General features: G+C 36.2%; 1 protein-coding gene and 1 pseudogene across 1 annotated transcript; one reads left to right on the top strand and one right to left on the bottom strand.

Moving 5' to 3' along the window:
• Positions 1-1311: 1311 nt before the first annotated feature.
• On the bottom strand, positions 1312-17612 carry LOC124842257 (phosphatidylinositol-3-phosphatase SAC1-like). Its single transcript, XM_088094558.1, has 16 exons — positions 17400-17612; positions 17110-17314; positions 16841-17006; positions 16545-16767; positions 13121-13197; positions 10686-10873; positions 10471-10568; positions 9888-10021; positions 9648-9779; positions 4696-5080; positions 4474-4595; positions 4279-4389; positions 3905-4117; positions 2618-2797; positions 1951-2062; positions 1312-1653 (listed from the first exon to the last, which is right to left on the bottom strand). Exons 1-16 carry the CDS (start codon positions 17517-17519, stop codon positions 1405-1407), a joined length of 2715 nt encoding a protein of 904 aa, XP_087950684.1. The 5' UTR covers positions 17520-17612; the 3' UTR covers positions 1312-1404.
• A 285-nt stretch (positions 17613-17897) lies between these two features.
• Positions 17898-19772, top strand: LOC124835646 (pentatricopeptide repeat-containing protein At5g47360 pseudogene; annotated as a pseudogene).
• The last annotated feature ends 245 nt before the right edge of the window (positions 19773-20017 follow it).

Here is a 20017-nt window from a genome sequence, read left to right as displayed (position 1 = left end):
GACATCATTTGAAGTTTATGGGCAATAGAAAAATTTCTCAAGCTCGGATCAAGGTTGACATGAATAATATACACGCGAAGACCAAACAATTTAGATTGATTAAGTTGGTGATTTCATCCGGATCAAACTTAATACTCAAAGGAAGTTTATAAGAGATTTTCAATCTCATTTTTTCAAGTTTATAATAGATGCAACCAAGACTGTCTATCAATCTTTTAATTTAAAGAAAACTTACAAAAGTCTATTCCATAAATTTTCCCACTTCGGAGACACATTTTCAGTATCGTCAAAGGAAGAATGTTTATGTTCTCATGTTCATAGTATCAATCACCACACATTTAATTTATCCAACAAATACTATTAACAAACCACCTCCATCATACATAAACAACATTCCATCGCCATCCAACAAGTCATATTTTTACAGCTTACAAACAACATCATACATATATTATACATTCATTCCACTGAAATAAAAAAAAAACGAACCTTGAGTGAACACGAGGTGTGGCGGTTGGAACACAGACGAAGAAAAAGGTGTGGGTGGGACTGACAACCCGGAAAACCCCTCTTTTTGGTCCACCAAACAGTCCACACTCCGGCGATGCTCCGGCAGCACTCCGACAACACTCCGGGACAGGGACGGAAGCAGTTGGGACGAAGCGAGACCTTGAACACGCCCCTAGTTCGCTGGGCTGGACCGAACGGAAGACGATGCCGTCTTCGCTTCGTTGGCCAACGTCGGAGCTGCGGCGGCCGTGAATCGGAACCGGCTGGAGGGGTTGAATAACTCCTACACGGCCTTCAACGTTGTCCGGCAACACTCCGACAAGCACTCCGTCGGACCTCTCTCTCTCTCAAACTCCCTTTCTCCAACTCTCTCGGCCTCTCTCTCTAGGTCACAGTCTCCCTCTCAACGTTTGCACTTCTCTCTCTACAATCTTCCAAATGAATTTGAAATTTGAAACGCGAATTTCTAAACCCTGCCCGCCCCCTTTCCACGTCAGATCTCATTTGGTTTTTCATTTTCCACATGGACCACTCACATTTAGACACCTATCCCGTGTCTAAATGTTGTCAAAAGAGGTTATTCAAGTATCATTTTCCGATATCAAAATACCATTAGTTGTCCCACTTCAGGTAGAAGAAGCACAGCAAGTTTGTCATACTAATTTTGCCAATTCTGGATGGTTCAAGAACTATTTGTCATGCTTCCTATTTATTTTGTTTTTTCCTTTCTGTTCTGCTGTTTTGTCCTATTTAGTTAGATTATTTCCTATCCCTTAATTATATATATAAGGCCTGACCAAATGATAAGAAAACTGACAACGTCTTTTGTACAAGGAACTACGAGTTAAAATAGTACAGAAACAAATGTTCAAATTATACATGTCAAATAACCCATCATATCCTTTGTAGTTTTTCTTCCCCAGTTAACCATCTTGTAAGCCAACTCGGATCATCGGCAAAGAATTTACAAGATCTGTGAATGATCCCAAGGTCCGCACCAACTTGGTCATACTCCTTTAGAGCTGCTTCCATTTCTGTCGCAACGCTAGTATCATTAACAATTTCATATGAACTCGTGCTTAAAGCATCTGCGTAGTGTTGCTCCCTCTCAGAGTCATTTTGGAAAAGTTCCAAGGCAGGTCCCTGGATGCATGCCAAGGATAAAGGCGGTAAAAACTACATTTTGGCAGCAAACATGCATATCACATCCTAATAAAGATGCTATTTTATCTGCTTCATTTCATATTTATTTCTTTGTCATTTCTTATTAAAAATATAACATGCCAATCAACCCAGCATGTACTGAAACTAAAGGAGAGATTTGTACCTTTGACAGCGCTTTCTTTGAAGCAAGCAATGGTAAGTGTTTCATACATAAGTCCAGATACAAAGTACTAGTTATGTGGGCATGTTTATATTTCTCACGGTTAAAGCACATACCTGACATAGCTCGGCATAATGTTTATATATCTCACTGCTTTCATCTTGATCGCCGAGGAGACTACCTCCATACCACCCATTCGCCTCATTTGCTGAGGTCATTGCAAGGTACCTACCAGATTAAAAGTATAAAAAGAGCATCATCTGTAAACTGAACAAGCTAAAGGCATCAAGTGAGAACAAAGAATGTGGGACTGTCTACAGTGTTAATATGCCGGAAGAGACAACACTGGATTCCCAACCAATGAAGAATGGGATTTCAGGTGTTATAAATACAGTAGATCCTAGACAAGCACTTCATAAATTTTTAAAAGAAATCCTTCATTCATTATAATTTAAACCAACTGTAGCATGAACTTACTTCTTAATTGTAGAAAATAAACAAGTTTAGAATTATTCGTGGTCACTTAAAATATTAAGAGCACCAGCTCAACTTAACGGATCAAATTCAAATGCACCAAGCCTGTTCCCCATTATCAGCATGGCAGCTCTGTCTAGAGCTAAAAAAATCACAACGCACAATGTAAACATACAAATGAGTTTTATAGCGACCTACAGTGTAAACGTTAGCCAACAGAAAAATAATCAAATGGGATACTGATCATGAAAGGAAAAATGGAAGGTGCAATGAAGTCACACAAGGATAATGAACTTTTAAGATACATACCTTTGGAAAACATCCTCTTCATTCATATCACTGCCAGAAGAAAGCCAATTCAAGTCACAAAATCCATTAGCATGAGATCCTTCAACGTCAGTTTCATGAGAAGCTACTTTTGCAGCAGAGGAACCCTCTTCGTACTTTCTCTGGCCAAAAAGCCAATTCGGGCTTTTTAGCTGTATCTCACTGGGGATTAACAAACAATCATTGTCTCGACAAAATTACCTCAAGTTACTTAGATCACTGAATAGCTTTTGCATCTCACACTAGTCAGAAATTCTACCCACTATTTCCATACAAAATGATGTACATGGTTAGGGTGGAAGGAATGGCTTAAATGGCAACTAAGTTTAAACAGAAATTACATTCATCTAGAAATGGTGATTCTAATCTTACTTTCAAGAGAGATTGTCTTCTAAATAATCTACCAAAATTATCAAGCGGATTAATGGATTGCTTCTGTTTGATGTTGTTTGACATCAGAGGGAGTTGATTGAAAGGAATCCAACTTTTTTCTGCTTGTGTTAGTTAGAATCTGAACTGAACATGCGGTGAATTATTCATTCATAATCACAAAATTTAATAGGCATTCATAAACCAATCAAACAAAACTATCTCAATTAGATTCCTGAGCATTGATAGAAAATTAGTTGAAGGGACAGAAGCTAAAAAGCACAGGACAATATGGCATGCGGACCAATTATGTCAGAGACCCAAAAAGTAGAAGAAGAAACAGGGAAAATGAGGGAATATATGGATTATTTCAAAAATGAAACAGAAAATACAGTAGGATGGTGGTTTCTACTGCCGCATCCTCTAGACAAGTTAGCACCTTCAAGCCATAACAGAATTCCACAATATATTTTCGTATCCTCTCTTCTCATTCTCCTCCCCTTTATATTCCCACTACTTCTCACACCTTAACTAATTTTGTTACACCCTTTGCCACATCAGCATTTTTATTCACACCCTTGTTTCTCCTCTCCTGCACTCTCCAAATCCCGGGCCTAGTTTCAAAATGTAAGCCCACATTTCCAGTCCTAACAAATTATTTTTGAAATGATAAAACCGGTCAAGTAAGTACTAAGAAGCAGGGAGAGACAAAATCAGCTACTTTTGTCTTATAATAAGAACCAAAGCTACAGGAACTGGTCTTTAAGTGGAATGGCAAGAAAATTTCTAATATTTACATATGCATGTCAGAAAATCACGAGAAAAGGGAAGCAGTCTATAAAAAGTACAATAAACGAGAAATAAAATCATTAAACAGCAACTCAGAATAAGAGAAATTACGCTGCATCAGGTGCCACTCCACTGTTTCCAGAACTCCCACCTGGTCTTTGATCAGGTTCAGAGCATAGTCTTACATTTTTAATTGTACTACAGGTCTTCTCAATTAACTTGTCAAACGATGTCAACTTTATCCGTAAAAAGTCTTCTCTGCAAGCGGGTATTGGGGTGAATACTATTCCACCACTTTCAGAAGGCTTAGGATTCGGTTCAGAACTGAAAAATTCAGGAAGAAAATATGAACTGATAGGGAAAATAAACAATAGAAACTGTATTTACATACAAAAGAAATGAGAAAATCAATTCTAAATATCATAGAAGCATGTGCATGTCACTAATGGATTTTAATATCAGCCAATTTAACTAGGATGACTCACCACTTCTCAGGAATTAGATCATCCCCAACCCCAGATACATGGAGATAATAATCTGAATCCAGCTCCCACAGAGCAGGTTTCCCTTCATGTGGTTGGAAGTAACCTAAAAATCTGGAAAAAGAACAATATATTAAATATTTAAAATATTAATTATTTATTCAACACTAGATTAACCAAGGGACAGAGGAATAATACAAGTTTATTGCATCTTGCTTTTCACCATCTGTGTAAGCATTGCTATAATATCGTTTTATGGACTTCAAAAACTCTCTTGATTGTGTTGTTGCTTTCCACTTTCCCTGCCTCTCCGGAAACACCTGTCATTCACCAAAATATACACATATGTATTATAGCAAACAGCAGAAGAAGACGGAGACTAGATATTTGTGAAGGAGAATCTCATAAAATATGTCATACAGTATTGTGAGCTGCTGAACCACCATACTGCTGAGCAAGAGCATCCCCCATGCTTTGATACATATCCATTAGAGCTGCAGCGATACTACTATCAGGATCCACTTTGGGCACATCAGTCAAACCCATTGCATGGAGCTGGCGTCCTAAAGCTTGAAGACCATATGCATACTGGGCAACATTTGTACGGTCCAAGCAGTCAATGCAGTTGGTACGAAGAACTCCACTCTGAAAATGTGGTGCATCACTACTAAAATTATCTTTTTTATTCTGATGGTTAGTGTCAGTCTCTTTGTCTCGGTTAACCACAGAGTTTATCATTTCATTACTGTTCCCAATCCTCACAATATCACCAGAACTAGCTCTCAGATCTCTCAGTGAAGCATCCCTAACAAAATAAAGAATTAGTTGAAAACATAAATAGAACTTCCATTCTCTAAAGCAACATGTTGCACTTTTACAATTATGATAAAATAAAACTGCAGTAGCATTCTGTTGGGCTGTCAGCCCAGTACACAGACAAACCCAGCCAAAGATTGATATTCTTAGTAATAGGTTTGAGCTGTTAGTTCTACGGTTCCGTTTGTTGTTTGGTCCTAGGCCACACTTCACGTGATAAGGAATCTTCAAGTGGTACAAATTTAAGAATAAATTATCTTCAAGAAAGAGGGTATGATAAAGTATTATCTCCTAAACATATATGAGAAAAACTTGAAGAAGAACATTTGTCATTCAAAGGATCTATGACAAGGTCAAAGATAACACGTCTCCATGAAACTTATAATATTCCATGAAGGAGGAAAATAAAGAACATGAAGATCATGAACACAATTATAGAATAATTTAAGAAATTAAATAAATTTTAATTTTACTAAATGTTAAATTTGTTGGGCGACCCAATCAGTGTTTGCTACGCGAGTGGGCCTCGCTAAGTGAAAGTGAAAGTTTGCGTCTGTAATTTTCATTTTCTGTTATTTTTGTGTTGTGGGCGATATTTTAGGATTTCGAGGTATTTTTAAACTTATATACCTATATATAGAGATACTAAAAGTTGACGTAAACACTTGAGTCATATTATATGCATTTGTATTTTTTGAGAGAAGATTCTATTCGTTCTTGTATTAGAACTTTAATTCTTATCAAAGACTAAGATCTTTGTGGCGAATCTTCACTTAACTTATCAATATGCTAGATTGTGGCATCCCCATCTCTCTCTTATTCCGCATTCTTTATTCCCCATACTTTTTCCTAAACAAGATCGTATCATTGGGTATTAGAGCAAGGTTCTGGTTTGAACTTTTTTCTTAGTTACTATTGTAATTAGAGAAGACATCTTTAGAATCTTCCTAATTAGGGAAAATAGATGTATAATCTTCTATTTTATTTTGTTTCCTTAGTTTTCCAATTTCTCTTTTTAGGAGAATTAGATTGTTACAAATAGAGGATATGAAAATGTATTTTTCATGATTAAGAATAATATAATCAGTCCTATTTTCTACTTGGTGTCAGAGCTCTGATCTTGGAGCTCCATCCCGCTGCACAAATCGTGCCCTGCCGCTGTCCGACTACCGCCGTTGCCGCTGTCCGACTACCGTCGTTGCCGCTGTCGCCGGTTGGGGTCGTTGATAGGGCAGAAAGATGCGCCCAACACCGACGACCACAACGTCGGACGTTGCTCCAGGAGAGAAGCCGCCACTCGCTGCCATCGTCGTCGGCGCGTATAGCCCACGCACCCACCTCCGGTGAAACTCACTTGCCGCCACCGCCACAGACAGAGTCGTCAAAGCCTCCTGAGTCTGTTCCTAGGGTCGGTGATGACCCGTTTGGCCTATATTTGAGTAGATTTGAGTTTTAAGTTCTGCTCCTTTTTTTTCGGTTTGACCCACACGCTGTCGTTGTCTCAGAAAAGGTCACCGGAGCCTCCTGGGCTTTGAAGTAAAAAATGAAAGAAGCAAGGTATGCCTCCTGAAGAAAGCATTGTATGGGCTTAAGCAATCCACTAGAGCATGGTTTGGAAGATTTACAAAAGCAATGGTTTCCTTGGGATACTAGCAAAGCCAAGGAGATCACACTCTATTCATAAAGCACTCTTCTACAAGTAAACTCACTCTATTGCTTGCCTATGTCGATGATATGATTATTGTAGGAGATGATGAAATAGAAAAATTGGCACTAAAAGATAAATTGGTAGCTCAATTTGAAATGAAAGACCTAGGAAAACTCAAATATTTTCTTGGAATAGAGGTTGCCTACTCCAAGAACGGAATTTTCATCTCCCAAAGAAAATATGTACTTGATATCCTCAAAGAAACAGGAAAACTAGGATGTAGAACCTCAACAGTTCCTATAAAACAAAATCACAAAATTGGAAGTGAAGAAAGTGCTCCTGTAGAGAAGGCCCAATATCAGAGATTGGTAGGAAAATTGATTTATCTATCACACACAAGACCAGACATTGCTTATGCAATTAGTGTAGTGAGCCAATTTATGCATGATCCAAGAGAGAGACAGATGCAAGCAATTGACAAAAATCTCCAATACTTGAAGTCAAGTCCAGGAAAGGGGTTATTATTCAAAAGGGAAGACATTGACTATGAAGATATATACTGATGCTGACTATGCAGCTTCTATTACTGACAGAAAATCTACTTCTGGGTATTGTGTGCTTCTTGGAGATTGTCTGGTAACATGAAGAAGCAAACAGCAAGATAGAGTATCCCGTTCTAGTACAGAAGCTGAATTTCAAGCTCTTGTTCAAGGAATGTGTGAAGAACTCTGGATGAAAATCATTTTGGATGATCTTAAAGTCAAAGTGGAGAACCCGGTGCAACTACATTATGACAATAAGTCTGCCATGAGCATAGCCCATAATCCAGTACAACGTGACAAAACCAAACACATTGAGATTGACAGACATTCCATCAAAAATAATCTTGACAGAGGCTTTCTAATTACAACTCATGTTCCTACAGAACTTCAAATAGCATATATTTTTACAAAAGGGCTTCCTCCGGGTAGATTTCAAGATTTTGTAGGCAAGTTGGGAATGATTGATCTTCATTTACCAACTACAGGGCTAGTGTCGTAATTAGAGAAGATATCTTTAGAATCTTCCTAATTAAAGAAAATAGACGTATAATCTTCTATTTTGTTTTGTTTCCCTAGTTTTCCTATTTCCCTTTTTAGGAAAATTAGATTGTTACAAATAAAGGATATGAGAATGTATTTTTCATGATTAAGAATAATAAAATCAGTCCTATTTTCTACTGATACCAAATCAAGGTTATCAAACGCGAGTTAACTCGTTAACTCATACGAGTTTGCGTTTCCAGTCCTGGCTTCCGAGTTAACTCGGAAGCAAACTCGATTTTCAAGTAAACTCGTGATTTTTGTGTTTTGGGCTTTGGGCTTTGGGCTTTATTTTAGGATTTCGAGGTTTTTTTAACTTATATTCCTATATATAAAGATACTAAAAGTTTATGTAAACACTTGAGTCAGAGAAGATTCTCTTGGTTCTTGGATTAGAACTTTAATTTTTACCAAAGATTAATATTTGTGGCAAATCTTCACTTGACTTATCAATTTGTTAGATTGTGGCGTCCCCATATCTGTCTTATTCCACATTCTTTAATCCCCATACTTTTTCCTGGACAAGATCGTATCATCAAACGAGTTTGCGTTTCCAGTCCTAGCTTCTGAGTTAACTCGGTGGAATTGTAACTAAACTTCGTGGGATCGGTTAGAATCGCGATTCTGCACGAAGAAAGAGGAAGTCTTTTGAGTTTAAGGTGCCGTCGTGTTTCGCTGTTGTTCGTGGTCGCACTTCATTGGCTCGCCTTCGCGTTCGCCGATCACCTGGTTTGTGGTCGTCGTTCGCTTGGCTCGTGGTTGTACTCCATTCTCCTTGTTCGCGCTCACCGTTGCACTCGCCACAACCGCTCTTGATCTCGCCTCCTTCAAGCTCTGCGTGTGGAGTAAAGCTTTTTATACCCCAAAATGACATTGTTTGTGCTTTTATTAAAGAAATTAAATCGTTAGAGTTTTATTAAAGAAATGAAATCCACTCCACTGTTTGTGCGTTTCTATCTTCAGTGTTTATGTTTTTTATTTTTTGCCTAAAAGTTCGGCATAGTAAACAAAGACGAGCCAACAAAGTGCGACCACGAACGGCATCAAAACGCGACGACACCCTAAACTCAAAAGGACTTCCTCTTTCTTCGTTTCTCCCTATTTCAAACGCGCAAAATCATTGCAAAATCGTGATTTTAACCGATCCCATCGAGTTCAGTTACGATTCCACCGAGTTTGCTTCCGAATTAACTCGGAAGCCAGGACTAGAAACGCAAACTCGTCCGAGTTAACGAGTTAACTCGCGAGTTTGATAACCTTACTAAGGCCTAGCTTTCCATTGTTATCAGAAATCATCATCATTCATTACAAATTAAGTCCACTTCTCAATAATCCAAAACTGAAGTGAAACAGACAAAAATGAAAAGACAACCGGAAACAAACTTCATGTTCAAAGTCCAAAAATAGATAAGACAGGAAAGCTTAAGTATAGATCAAAACCTTAAGAAGTGCAAGATCAAAACCTTAAGAAGTGCAAGATCAAAACAAGAAAGGATATGAATTTATTCAAAAAGTTCATGATTTTCATGGAGACTTCTAGTTCTATGTTTCTTAATTCTGGAAAGAGCATATATTAACAGTGAAGGCTATAGAGCAGCAGGTGGTCAAACCTCAAAGCAGAAGTATGAGGTGGAAAAGGTAACAGGACCCTGCATTTTTTTCCTATCTTTGCTATTTTATGGAAAACAAAAGGGCTTGGTTAGATAATACTGGATAGTAAAAAATGTAATTCCATGTTAAGAGTTACAATTCGAAAAAAAATATGTAAAAAAACAAGAAAAACACTGTATTGAATGTCAAGTAACAATTTCAATGATAGATCATACCTTCCTGTGCTAGTTCGATTACTCTTGTTGGCCCTCTTTATTATACTGGGTTTACCACTGTAGTAAAAACCAGTTAAATCAAGCGCTTCACTTGCTACAGCTCCTAAAACTGCTAAAACATTGGCCGACTTGCTTTGAAAAGGCACAAAAGAATATAGAATAGTCACATATATGTTTGAAATGCAGGAAAAGTAAAAGACCACCACTGTGAGACTAAGAGATAAAGCACAGTAGGCTTACCTTTTTGCAAATTTGTGAAAGTCCCAGTGAATAAATCTAAGATGGTTCTCTACTGGTAGAATTTGGTTATGATAACCAACAGCACTTGCAAATTCACGTCTCAGCATCATTTCTCGAGGCCTTTTCTCAACTGTCTGCATTTCGTCTTTTAAATGAGCTACAAGAAACTATAAAATATTTTCTATTTTACAAAAGATGCAATTCATTAATGCAAACACATGTAACAAAGAACCATATTCGGTAGAGGATTCAGAGCTAAAGACAGTAGGGAAAAAAATTCTAGCATGCTTGGCACTGTTAGCAGTGTGTTAGGCGTTTCTTTTACATCTTTATTCATTTGCAATTTGCACTTATGATTTGATATGATGAATGAAAAGAACTTGCTAGATTGAAATTCAAATTTCAAATGGGAAGTCATTTGGTAGAAGCACGAAACATGGACAGAAATCAATTTTCACTACAAGAACCAGGATGCAAATAGATGTAGGTCCCTTGCTAAAAGAAAAAAAGAATCAATTAACAAGTACATAGATATTTACTAACTTTTTCCGCACTAACTAACTATTTTTATTTGAGGAATTACCTTAATCAGATTCAGAACAATAATTGGATTGCCATATCTCTTAGCAAGGTCTTCAAAATGCAATTTAGTTGCTTCGTATGTCGGATCATACCTCTGCACTGGAAGTCAAAAAGGAAAAAAAGAACAAAAAAACAGAGAATTTCCTGCGTTATAGTTTATAACAGCATGAAATTGAACAATGAACAAGATAAATATTAATCTCAACTATTTCGTACAAATTATGTCAGGCTTAGGGCTAAATCTTGATGCTTCTTGTGACCAAAAAAGTGGTATTGATCCACGCATTTGCACAACTGAACTCATTTTCCCCTTGCAAGAGCCAGCTTCTTCATCAAGGACAATCTGCTCTGTCTCAACATCATTAGCAACCCTCCCCCGATCATTAACACCCCTTTTCAAGTAACTGCAGAAAATTTTCATTACAGAGAAAATTAGTTTAACCATTACTGTTATAGCCAGATAGACACAATGTAAAACCAAACATCAGCTCAAAATACATATAACTCATGATATCAAAGAATATTTCCATGTTTAATTCATATATATTCCAATCAAACCAACACAAACTCGTAAAATTGTAGAGAACAAGCATCAGCAAATGTTTAACCAATTGTGTACTATGAACTCTGCTATAACTATAATAACCACAATCAAAACTTTGGCTCAGGAACCACTGCAAAATCTAATATAAACAATCCTATGGAATAAAACAATTGCAAGAAATGAAAATAGGATAAAAAATCATAGTTCTAGGGAAAATTATTTAGAAGAGTAGAAGTTTCCCTTGCAAAAAAATAATGATAGATAAGTCTAGGAAAAACAATCCAGGGCAACAAAACTCATTACATAAGAGAAATATGGTACTAATCATTCCATCAAATTGCACCAAACGATGCAAAGCCTATAATTAGTCAAATATACAACATACATACGACTATCATCACAGCTTAAACAATTGAAAAACCATATTTCACCAAGCTCAAAAAAAGAGAACTTGAAAAATAGAGGAATGATAAGCTGAATTAGGCAAGAATCACAATAAAATGCTCCCAAATCTACCTAACTAATTTAAGACTGAATGCATAAGGACAGATCATGAAGTTAAATTCTTTACTTAGAATGTGTAAAGCTAGACCTCTTTTGCAAATGCAGACCACTGAGAAGTTAGGTGAACAAGTTGAAAACAACAGGCTACCAAAAAAACAAATTCAAAACTAAGAATGAAACCTAGGTGTACAAAAAGGAGAATAAGGAACACAATAATAATAGTTCCCTAATCATTTTCGAATCACATTTACCCCACATGGAAGATGTTGAGATCATTTTTTAGAGAAATGAATTCATTTCATTTCTATACCTAATCAGCATAAACACGGGACAAATAAAGACGTAAAAAATGTTCCCTTAAAGCAGAGTTATGATCATCAGATCTAGGTAATGGAAAGGACATGAGAAAAGAAAACAATTGGATAATGTGTATCATCAATGTGGAATGAGAAGAAAAATAAAGCATGCATGAATTCAAACATCGGAGACATGACTGAGTTGGCATAGTCAAACACGGATATCTCAGAATAAACTAAAAGTGCAGAACAGTTAAATGGGAGAGGGACACAAATGGTCAGAAACTAGAGCAAAGAATCATAACCAGCTTTTACTCTACCACATTTCACTTAGTGATAATTCACACGACTCTCCATTGTTAGAACCCTTAACCGGTCAAAACCCTCCACAGATAGCCCTTTCAAATACATTGACAACCAACTTTGATACCAATTTATACATCCAAGCACTTGGTAAATCCACCCTCAAAAGCTAGCTATTAAGGAAACGAACGGAGTATCTCATATTGCTTAATGTAGGACTTAGGCGCCCCATAAAAAATTATAGTTCAAATGTAGGATAAAAATAAGACTTGTAAGGATAGTCACTTCCGTACATCTTGAAACAATAGAAATTTAGAATATTCTTCCTCGTTTAAAATTATACCAAAAAAGCAATTTATAGAATGGTCTAGCATGGTCTCTAATGAGTATTTTCTCATTGTGGAAGGAACTGCAACCATCATCCATCCAATCAACCACTGTTGCTTTGCAGTTGACTAGTCATTCAAACTGTTAAACTATAGGAAAGAGAGAGACATTTAGTTGAAACGTGTTTATGAGACAACACAAGTGTTTTATTTGTATTAAGAAAACGAAAACAGGACAATAAATAAATAGAAGAGCTTTGACATCCTCTAATAACAAAGATATGAAATTGGAATAAAAATGTCCCTAATAATACATATATAATCCAATTTTTCCTTATTATAAAGGATTTGTACTTTATTTCTATAATTATAAAATAATCCTAACAGAAAATTGCTTTAGAAAAAAGTTGACTAGTTGGGAAATTTTACAATGTACTAGATAGTTCTACCATTAATCATCACAGAGAAAGAGAAGAAGAATATTATATTAATATATAATTTGAAAAAAAATCATATATAGCTAGAAATTTAACAAAACACTTCTAAGGATGAAATTAAAATATAATCACAAAAACACAGAGAACACTTATCTAATTTAAATTATCATAGTGATTCATGACATTTGAATCAACTGTGAAATAAGAAAAACATGAATAAAATATAAAAATAAGAGCATACCGTGTCCCTGCAAAATGTCTAGATCGTCTAGAAATCAGGGAAACACTGAAGTCTCTTCCAAAAATTGATAGACGACTCTGCAATTTTTTAGAACCACAATTCAAATTATACAATAACAATTGTTGTGAATAGTTAAACTAATTGACAAGACAGCAAAATAACGTAATAAAAGTGGGTAAAGGCGATGGAGGATAAATAAGGATCGCAAATAAACCACACCCATAGATATTGTTCAAATCTATCCAATTGTGACAGGGAATCCTTGTATTGAACCTGACGGTATGTGCATATTTGTCTTGTCCCAATCTCCATACCCATTTTATATTACTAAACCACACTTCGTTATTAGGTAACCTAAAAATCTTATTTTCATTGTTCTCTTTGATCCTTTGTTTTGTTTCATTTGAAGAACTCTTCTTTCGCTACACAATCTTTCATTTTCTCTCTCAATTGTTCAACTCGTTCAATGTCGACTAAGTTCACTAGATTCAAAAGGTATTTTCCCTCTATCACAACCTCAAGTAACAATTGTTTTCCTTTGTGTGGTTTTGATCAAACGATGTATTACATTTTAGGAAATGTAAACCTCAATTTCATCAAATTAAATCATTTCTAGGGCACACATTTGATAGTTTTTTACTTGTTTTTTAATTATGAAGTGAAAATGTTCAAGTCTCAATTTCAATGGTGTAAACTCTTAGTTTATTAGGTAACTTCAAACACTTATATCTTTTCTCTTTAGTTCTTAGTTTTGTTTCATTTTAAGAACCCTTATTTTGCTTCACAATTTTTCATTCTCTTTCTCAATGGTTCACTTAACATTTGCAAAAGAAATAGATGTTGTAATTTCCCTTAAATTTCAGTTATGTGTTTTTTTTACTCTTTTCTACAATTACTTCACATTTATGCAATTGTTATTTGGTAATCTATTTTAAGATTTATGCAATTATCATTTCTTCCTTGACATTGGACATTGAAGAAAATAAAATGTGTCCCCCTAACATTAAATCCTTGACAATATCATGGCCCCCTTGATGTGACTTCTTTTTTGTAAAAAATTTTTTTAGTAAATATTTGAGATACTACAAGAGTCTATATGAACGTGGATATGAGTATACCCGTTCCTCAACAAGGACAGAGATGAGACACAAGATTCTTACATGACAAGCAAGAATGAGTTCATTCAAACCCGATCCTTAAGCACAATTGTAAGTATTAAGTCCAGATCAGAATAAGCAGAGACTACACAACCATGTGGACTGATTATATTTCCAACACGCAACAAATTATTGAAATGAAACACTCAAATAGCTCTTATAAGCCATAGAAGATCATTTCAATCAAAAGTCGTGATTGAATGAAGTCAATGAACAAAATTTCCGAACAGTTGCTGCATTATTGATGATTTCCGTTTCCTTTTTGATTTGCTCTTCTTGAAACATATATTATAATATTAGTACTTTATTTTATCTTTAATGGAATTCATATTTGAGTCTAAAATTAAAATCACTCTTATATTTGTATGAAAATGGATACAAAATGGATTTACAAGACAACACCATAATGAATCTAAAGATAGAATCATGTTATGAATTGAATGACAAACATAGTCTCGAAAGTCAAGGGCCTCTTCGTTACTTTCTATGCATTTTACTCATTGAAAACTACTCATAAGAAATGACTTCAAAATGATTTTGAAAACCATTATTACTTAAAAATATATTACAGTGGATTAGTTTAAAAGTTTTAAAGCAACAAAACATCTTTGGATAACAAGTTTTATGACAATTCTCATTTCTTCCCATTACCACCAACCAGATGCCTGTCTCATCAATCAATAAAATATACTGTTTTCGGCCCTCACTGTTATCCAGTACTTGGCAATCATTATTGCATTAAGTTAAAAAAAATACAGGATCCAGAAATACAGTACTAATGTTTTACTTTGCATGGTCAATTGGATTTGAGGACCAATTAGCAAATGGCTAGAGAGGTAATGGAGTTGCACAGGTTCGTAATCTTTTTCTAAATTATAAAAATTTGCATGTTATATGAGCATGAGAAATTTTAGAATTGTGGATACATGTACTCAAAGCTAATATGAGACATAACTTTCATTGTGATTAATGGATGTGACTTGATATTTCATAAATTTAGCACTGACAGCCTAACCAAGTAAGATAGTAGATAGTGATTTGAAATTCAAAATTATCAGTTTTTTTGCATTGTTTTTCATACAATTATTTTGCTTCAATCTCTTTAATTTCATGATCACGTATTTTGTGCGAGGAAAGAATCAAGACATTGATTTTTTGAATTATAATCACTTAGCTAAAATGGCCAACCTAACATGTATCATTATCCTTTGTTACCCAATTGAACCAAACAGAAAGATTTTGTTTTGGAACCTTTGAGCCTAATGAAAAACAAATGCTTTCCACACCTTAGAGTGTTTATCACACCCACCAAAAAGAGGAAAATATTGGGTATCTAAAGCAATAACCTGCCTAGTTCATATATATATATAATTATTATTGTTCAAAATAATTTCAAAGAAAATAAAAGCTAGTTAGGAGTTTGAAATATATATGTGTGTGTGTGCTTGTGCATCTATGTGTGTTTATGAAGTAAGAACACAAATGCTCTCTTGTTTCCCCAAGTGGTGTAAAACCATGTTATTTGTTAGTAAGGCCTTATTACAAGTCAAGAAAGACCTTAGTGATCCTTCCACACATTTTTTATTATGTTTTCATGACAGATGAAGAGCATGCGTGTAGAATAATCCGTGCAAAAAGACCCTTTGCATAAGGCCTCCAGTTATTGAGGGCCTCTAGATTTTAGAAACCCACAAATTTGTGCTAGCCTGTTATTTCTTTTGCCTTCTAGATACAAAGGGGTTCAGCTTTCATGCCTCCAAAACCTTTATGACAACCTCTATAAAGGGCAAATTTGTTTTGTGCATTTTTAATGCTGACTTGAGTGGAACACTCACCTGATGCATTTCAATTGAGGAAAACAAATTATAAAGGTGTTTATTTCTACGAGTAATTAGCCATAATTATTAATTTCTATAGAAGAAATTTGGGGCCAATACTTCTAAAATATTATCTTTTATATTTCTAAAATCATAAATGTATTTATTTTCTTTTTCTTTTTTCTTGTTTGAGGAGACAACCAAAGTTCTAAGTTTGGGGTGTTTCTATGTCTTTTTGTGAGTATTGAAGCTAACCACTTGTTATTCTATCCCGAGTTCCAGTAATAGTGAAGTTAAGATCTTGCTCTACCAGCAGGTATACTATAAATAATTGTAAATTTACCATGGATCTTTAATGAAAATGCATGCTTCAAAGAAGAGCAAGTAGGCTTTCATTTAACAAGAAACGAACTATAATGAATGACGGACGGCAGAAAGGAAGTAACGTACCTGCCTAAAATGACCATGAACTAAAGCTATGGTCCAAATAGTGTTATTGCATCTTGACCTGATTGCTTGTGTCAAATATGCATTCCAAACAAATATATTATCATACGACATCCCTCCGTCTTCGCTAGGAGAAACGTTCTTTTGCAAACTTTGCATTATAGGGTAAGTGTAACTATAGAAAAAATCCTTGGTCAAATCGACACTAGACAAAAGCTTTTTGTACCTGCAGTGAGACGTGGTGATGGTAAGTAACTGATGTTGTTAGATGTGGTAAACGCTTTGGAAGGGTTATCTACCTGAGCTCAGTCTTAGAGTGAGCTAAATCAGATTGGATTGAAACATGTGGAATGGTTATCAATTGGCTCTCCTTGATGCTATAGATTGCATGGCCACATATAGCACCAATCTGTCTACGTTTAGTAACGAGAATCAAGTAGTAAGACTCGAGAAACTTGATGCAGCCTTGAAATGATAGAGAAATTGGTTGAGATATATATAGTACACATGTATATACACATGATGAGAGAGAAAGAGAGAAAGAGAGAAGAGAGAGAGAGGTACTAACCAGCAATTCCGAAAACCTTAGCGACGAAAGTGAGGCCGCCAGTGGCTCTGTTACCCTCAGCAATCCGCTGAAGCAAGCTCTTGATCTCCTGGGGTGAATACAGGACGGGGTCTTGGCTGATATTCAGATCCGACGGCTCTGATCGATCGATTTTCAACACTCGGAAGAACCTCTTGCTCCGATCACTTCCGATCAGGTAGAACCTCTGCGATTGCGATTGCAATTTCAAAATAGGTTAATTTAATCGGTTGTGTAAAAGATTATTGGGTGACGAATGAATGGATAATTACCGCTCTGGTTTCGTAGAGTCTGAACTTCTCGAGGGCGTAAGAGTCCGGGTCCAATTCGGGATCGTTGGAAGGGTGAACCTTTGCAGAGGCAGTGACAGGGGTTGATCCCGATTTCGCCATCTAGTCTCTTCTATTGTCTTCTATTCTCTATCTATTTCACTCCCAATTTTCATTGTCGCACTCGTTCCCTATCCCATTTCATCTTTCTCCTTTCAACTTTAAATACCCTTCTGCTACCATTCCTGCGGATTATCCCAAATAATCCTAAATCATTACAATAATAATAAATAATACAAATAAATTGTATATATTTATAAGTGTCTACTATAATTGTTTATAATTCCTGGTCCACTAAAATCTAATTATATTTTTTAAATTAAAGTTTCTAAAAACTATCTAAATAATATATACTTTATCAAACTTTAAATTGTTTACATAAATAAAAAATTATAGATTTTTGTCAAATTAAACAATAAATACTTAGTATCTTTTGATTTTTATCCAGAGGATGTTTGAAAAAACCATTGGATTTGGAAGCGGTGTGAGAAGGAGGAAGGAACCAACTCAACTCATTTCTTGGCTGATGGAGTCTCGTCCTCACATACACAGGCACTGGTAATCAAATCAATTAGACCCTTTTCTGTTTCACGCAACCTTCGTCGTTCTTCCTTTTTCTTTCTCGTCCACTAACCTATGCCCCAATTTGTAAAGTTTCGGCTTTTCTCGCGTTGCGACGCACTCAAAACTCTTCCTTTCTCCACCCACCGAATGGGCATGGTCGATACCCTCTGTACCCATCTCCACCAAAACAATGGCAGTGTTGAGAACTCATTGTCCAAGGTTAAGCCTAAACTCGATTCTCAATGTGTCATTGAAGTCCTCAATTCCTGTCATCCCAAGCAACCTCTATTGGGCGTCAGATTTTTCGTTTGGGCTGGATTTCAATCTGGCTACAGGCACAGTGCTTACACGTACAGCAAAGCTTGCAAGTTGTTTGGGATTCAGCAAAATCCCCAAATTATTCGTGATCTCGTTCTGTCTTATGAGGCCGAAGGGTGTTTAGTCAATGTCAACATGTTCAGGGAGGTTCTGAAACTGTGCAAAGAAGCCCAACTAGCTGACGTGGCATTGTGGGTGTTGAGGAAGATGGAGCAGAGTTTCAACATCGGTGCTGACACTGTGATGTATAATGTGGTTATTAGGCTATGTTGCAAGAATGGCGACATTGAAACGGCTGAGAAGTTGATCGGGGAGATGAGTTTGAACGGTCTTTATCCTGATCTTATTACGTACATGGCAATAGTGGAGGGATTATGTGATGTGAGTCGCCCAGAGCATGCTTATTCTTTGCTTAAGGTTATGAGAGTACATAGATGTTCAACCAATTTGGTCCTTTTATCAGCCATTTTAAATGGCTTGTGTAGGTCTGGATCTATGGAAATGGCATTGGAGTTGTTGGATGAAATGGAGAAAGGTAGGGATTGCCGTCCAAATGTTGTTAGTTATACATCTGTGATTCAAAGTTTCTGTAAGAGAGGTCAGTGGACGAAAGCATTGGATATTCTGGATAGAATGAAAGCTTCGGGGTGCCATGCAAATCATGTTACTGTTTTTACTTTGGTTGATAGCCTTTGTGTTGAGGGTCGTGTAGGAGAAGCTTACAAGTTGATTGATAAGTTTGTGGTGGAACATGGTGTTTCTTATGGTGATTGTTGCAGTTCACTTGTGATTTCATTGATAAGGATTAAAAAGCTGGACGAAGCAATGAAGCTCTTCATGGAAATGCTTTCTGGTGATGCCAGACCTGATACTTTGGCATCTAGCCTTTTGCTAAAGGAGCTCTGTATGAAGGACCGGGTATTGGATGGATTCTACTTGCTTGAAGCAATTGAGAACAAGGGATGTTTGTCTGCCATTGACTCTGATATTTATTCTATTCTTTTATTTGGCCTTTGTCAAAGAAGCCACCTGACCGAGGCCACAAAGCTGGCCAAGATAATGCTTAAAAAATCAGTTCCGCTGCAATCTCCATACAAAGAGGGTGCAATCGATGTCCTAATAGAATCTGGAGAAAAAGATCTTGTGAATCATTTGACTGGCATTCGTAAGGGACTTTGATGATAAAAGGTCGTATGAAGGAGGTCACGTCCATTGTTCTCTGCCTCTGGTCATATCATAAGTTTGCATTGTATAACAGCAACATTGGTTTCTGTGATGTAGTCTGCTGGTACTTTGTTCATTTCTTCCCCTTGTAGGAGACAGTGTATTCTTGAGAAACAATATGCTTGTCTTTATCTGTGAATGCTAAACCCATTCTCCTGTAGATTCCTTTTAATATCGATAAGTTGGCAAGCCCATTTTCCTCATACAAAATGCTTTCTTAATCCAATTCGCATCACACACCGCACCATAGTCACTGAATTCGTTCATCCATCCATCCTTATTTTCGTTGCATTCGTCACTCTGTTTGATCAGTCCAACACTTGTTCTCTGTATGGAAGGCTTGGCCTCTCATCTTACACAAAGAGGGAGTCATCAGTAATTGAGTTTAAGGGGTTTTGCAAGCAAACTAAATGAACTTAATAATTGAATTGCAAATTTTAACTGGTGATCATAGA

This window comes from Vigna umbellata, chromosome 7 (genome assembly GCF_029865625.1).
Source record: "Vigna umbellata cultivar VRB3 chromosome 7, Vumbellata_1.0, whole genome shotgun sequence".
Classification (NCBI taxonomy): Eukaryota; Viridiplantae; Streptophyta; class Magnoliopsida; order Fabales; family Fabaceae; genus Vigna; species Vigna umbellata.
This window is presented reverse-complemented; position numbering and strand designations above follow the sequence as displayed.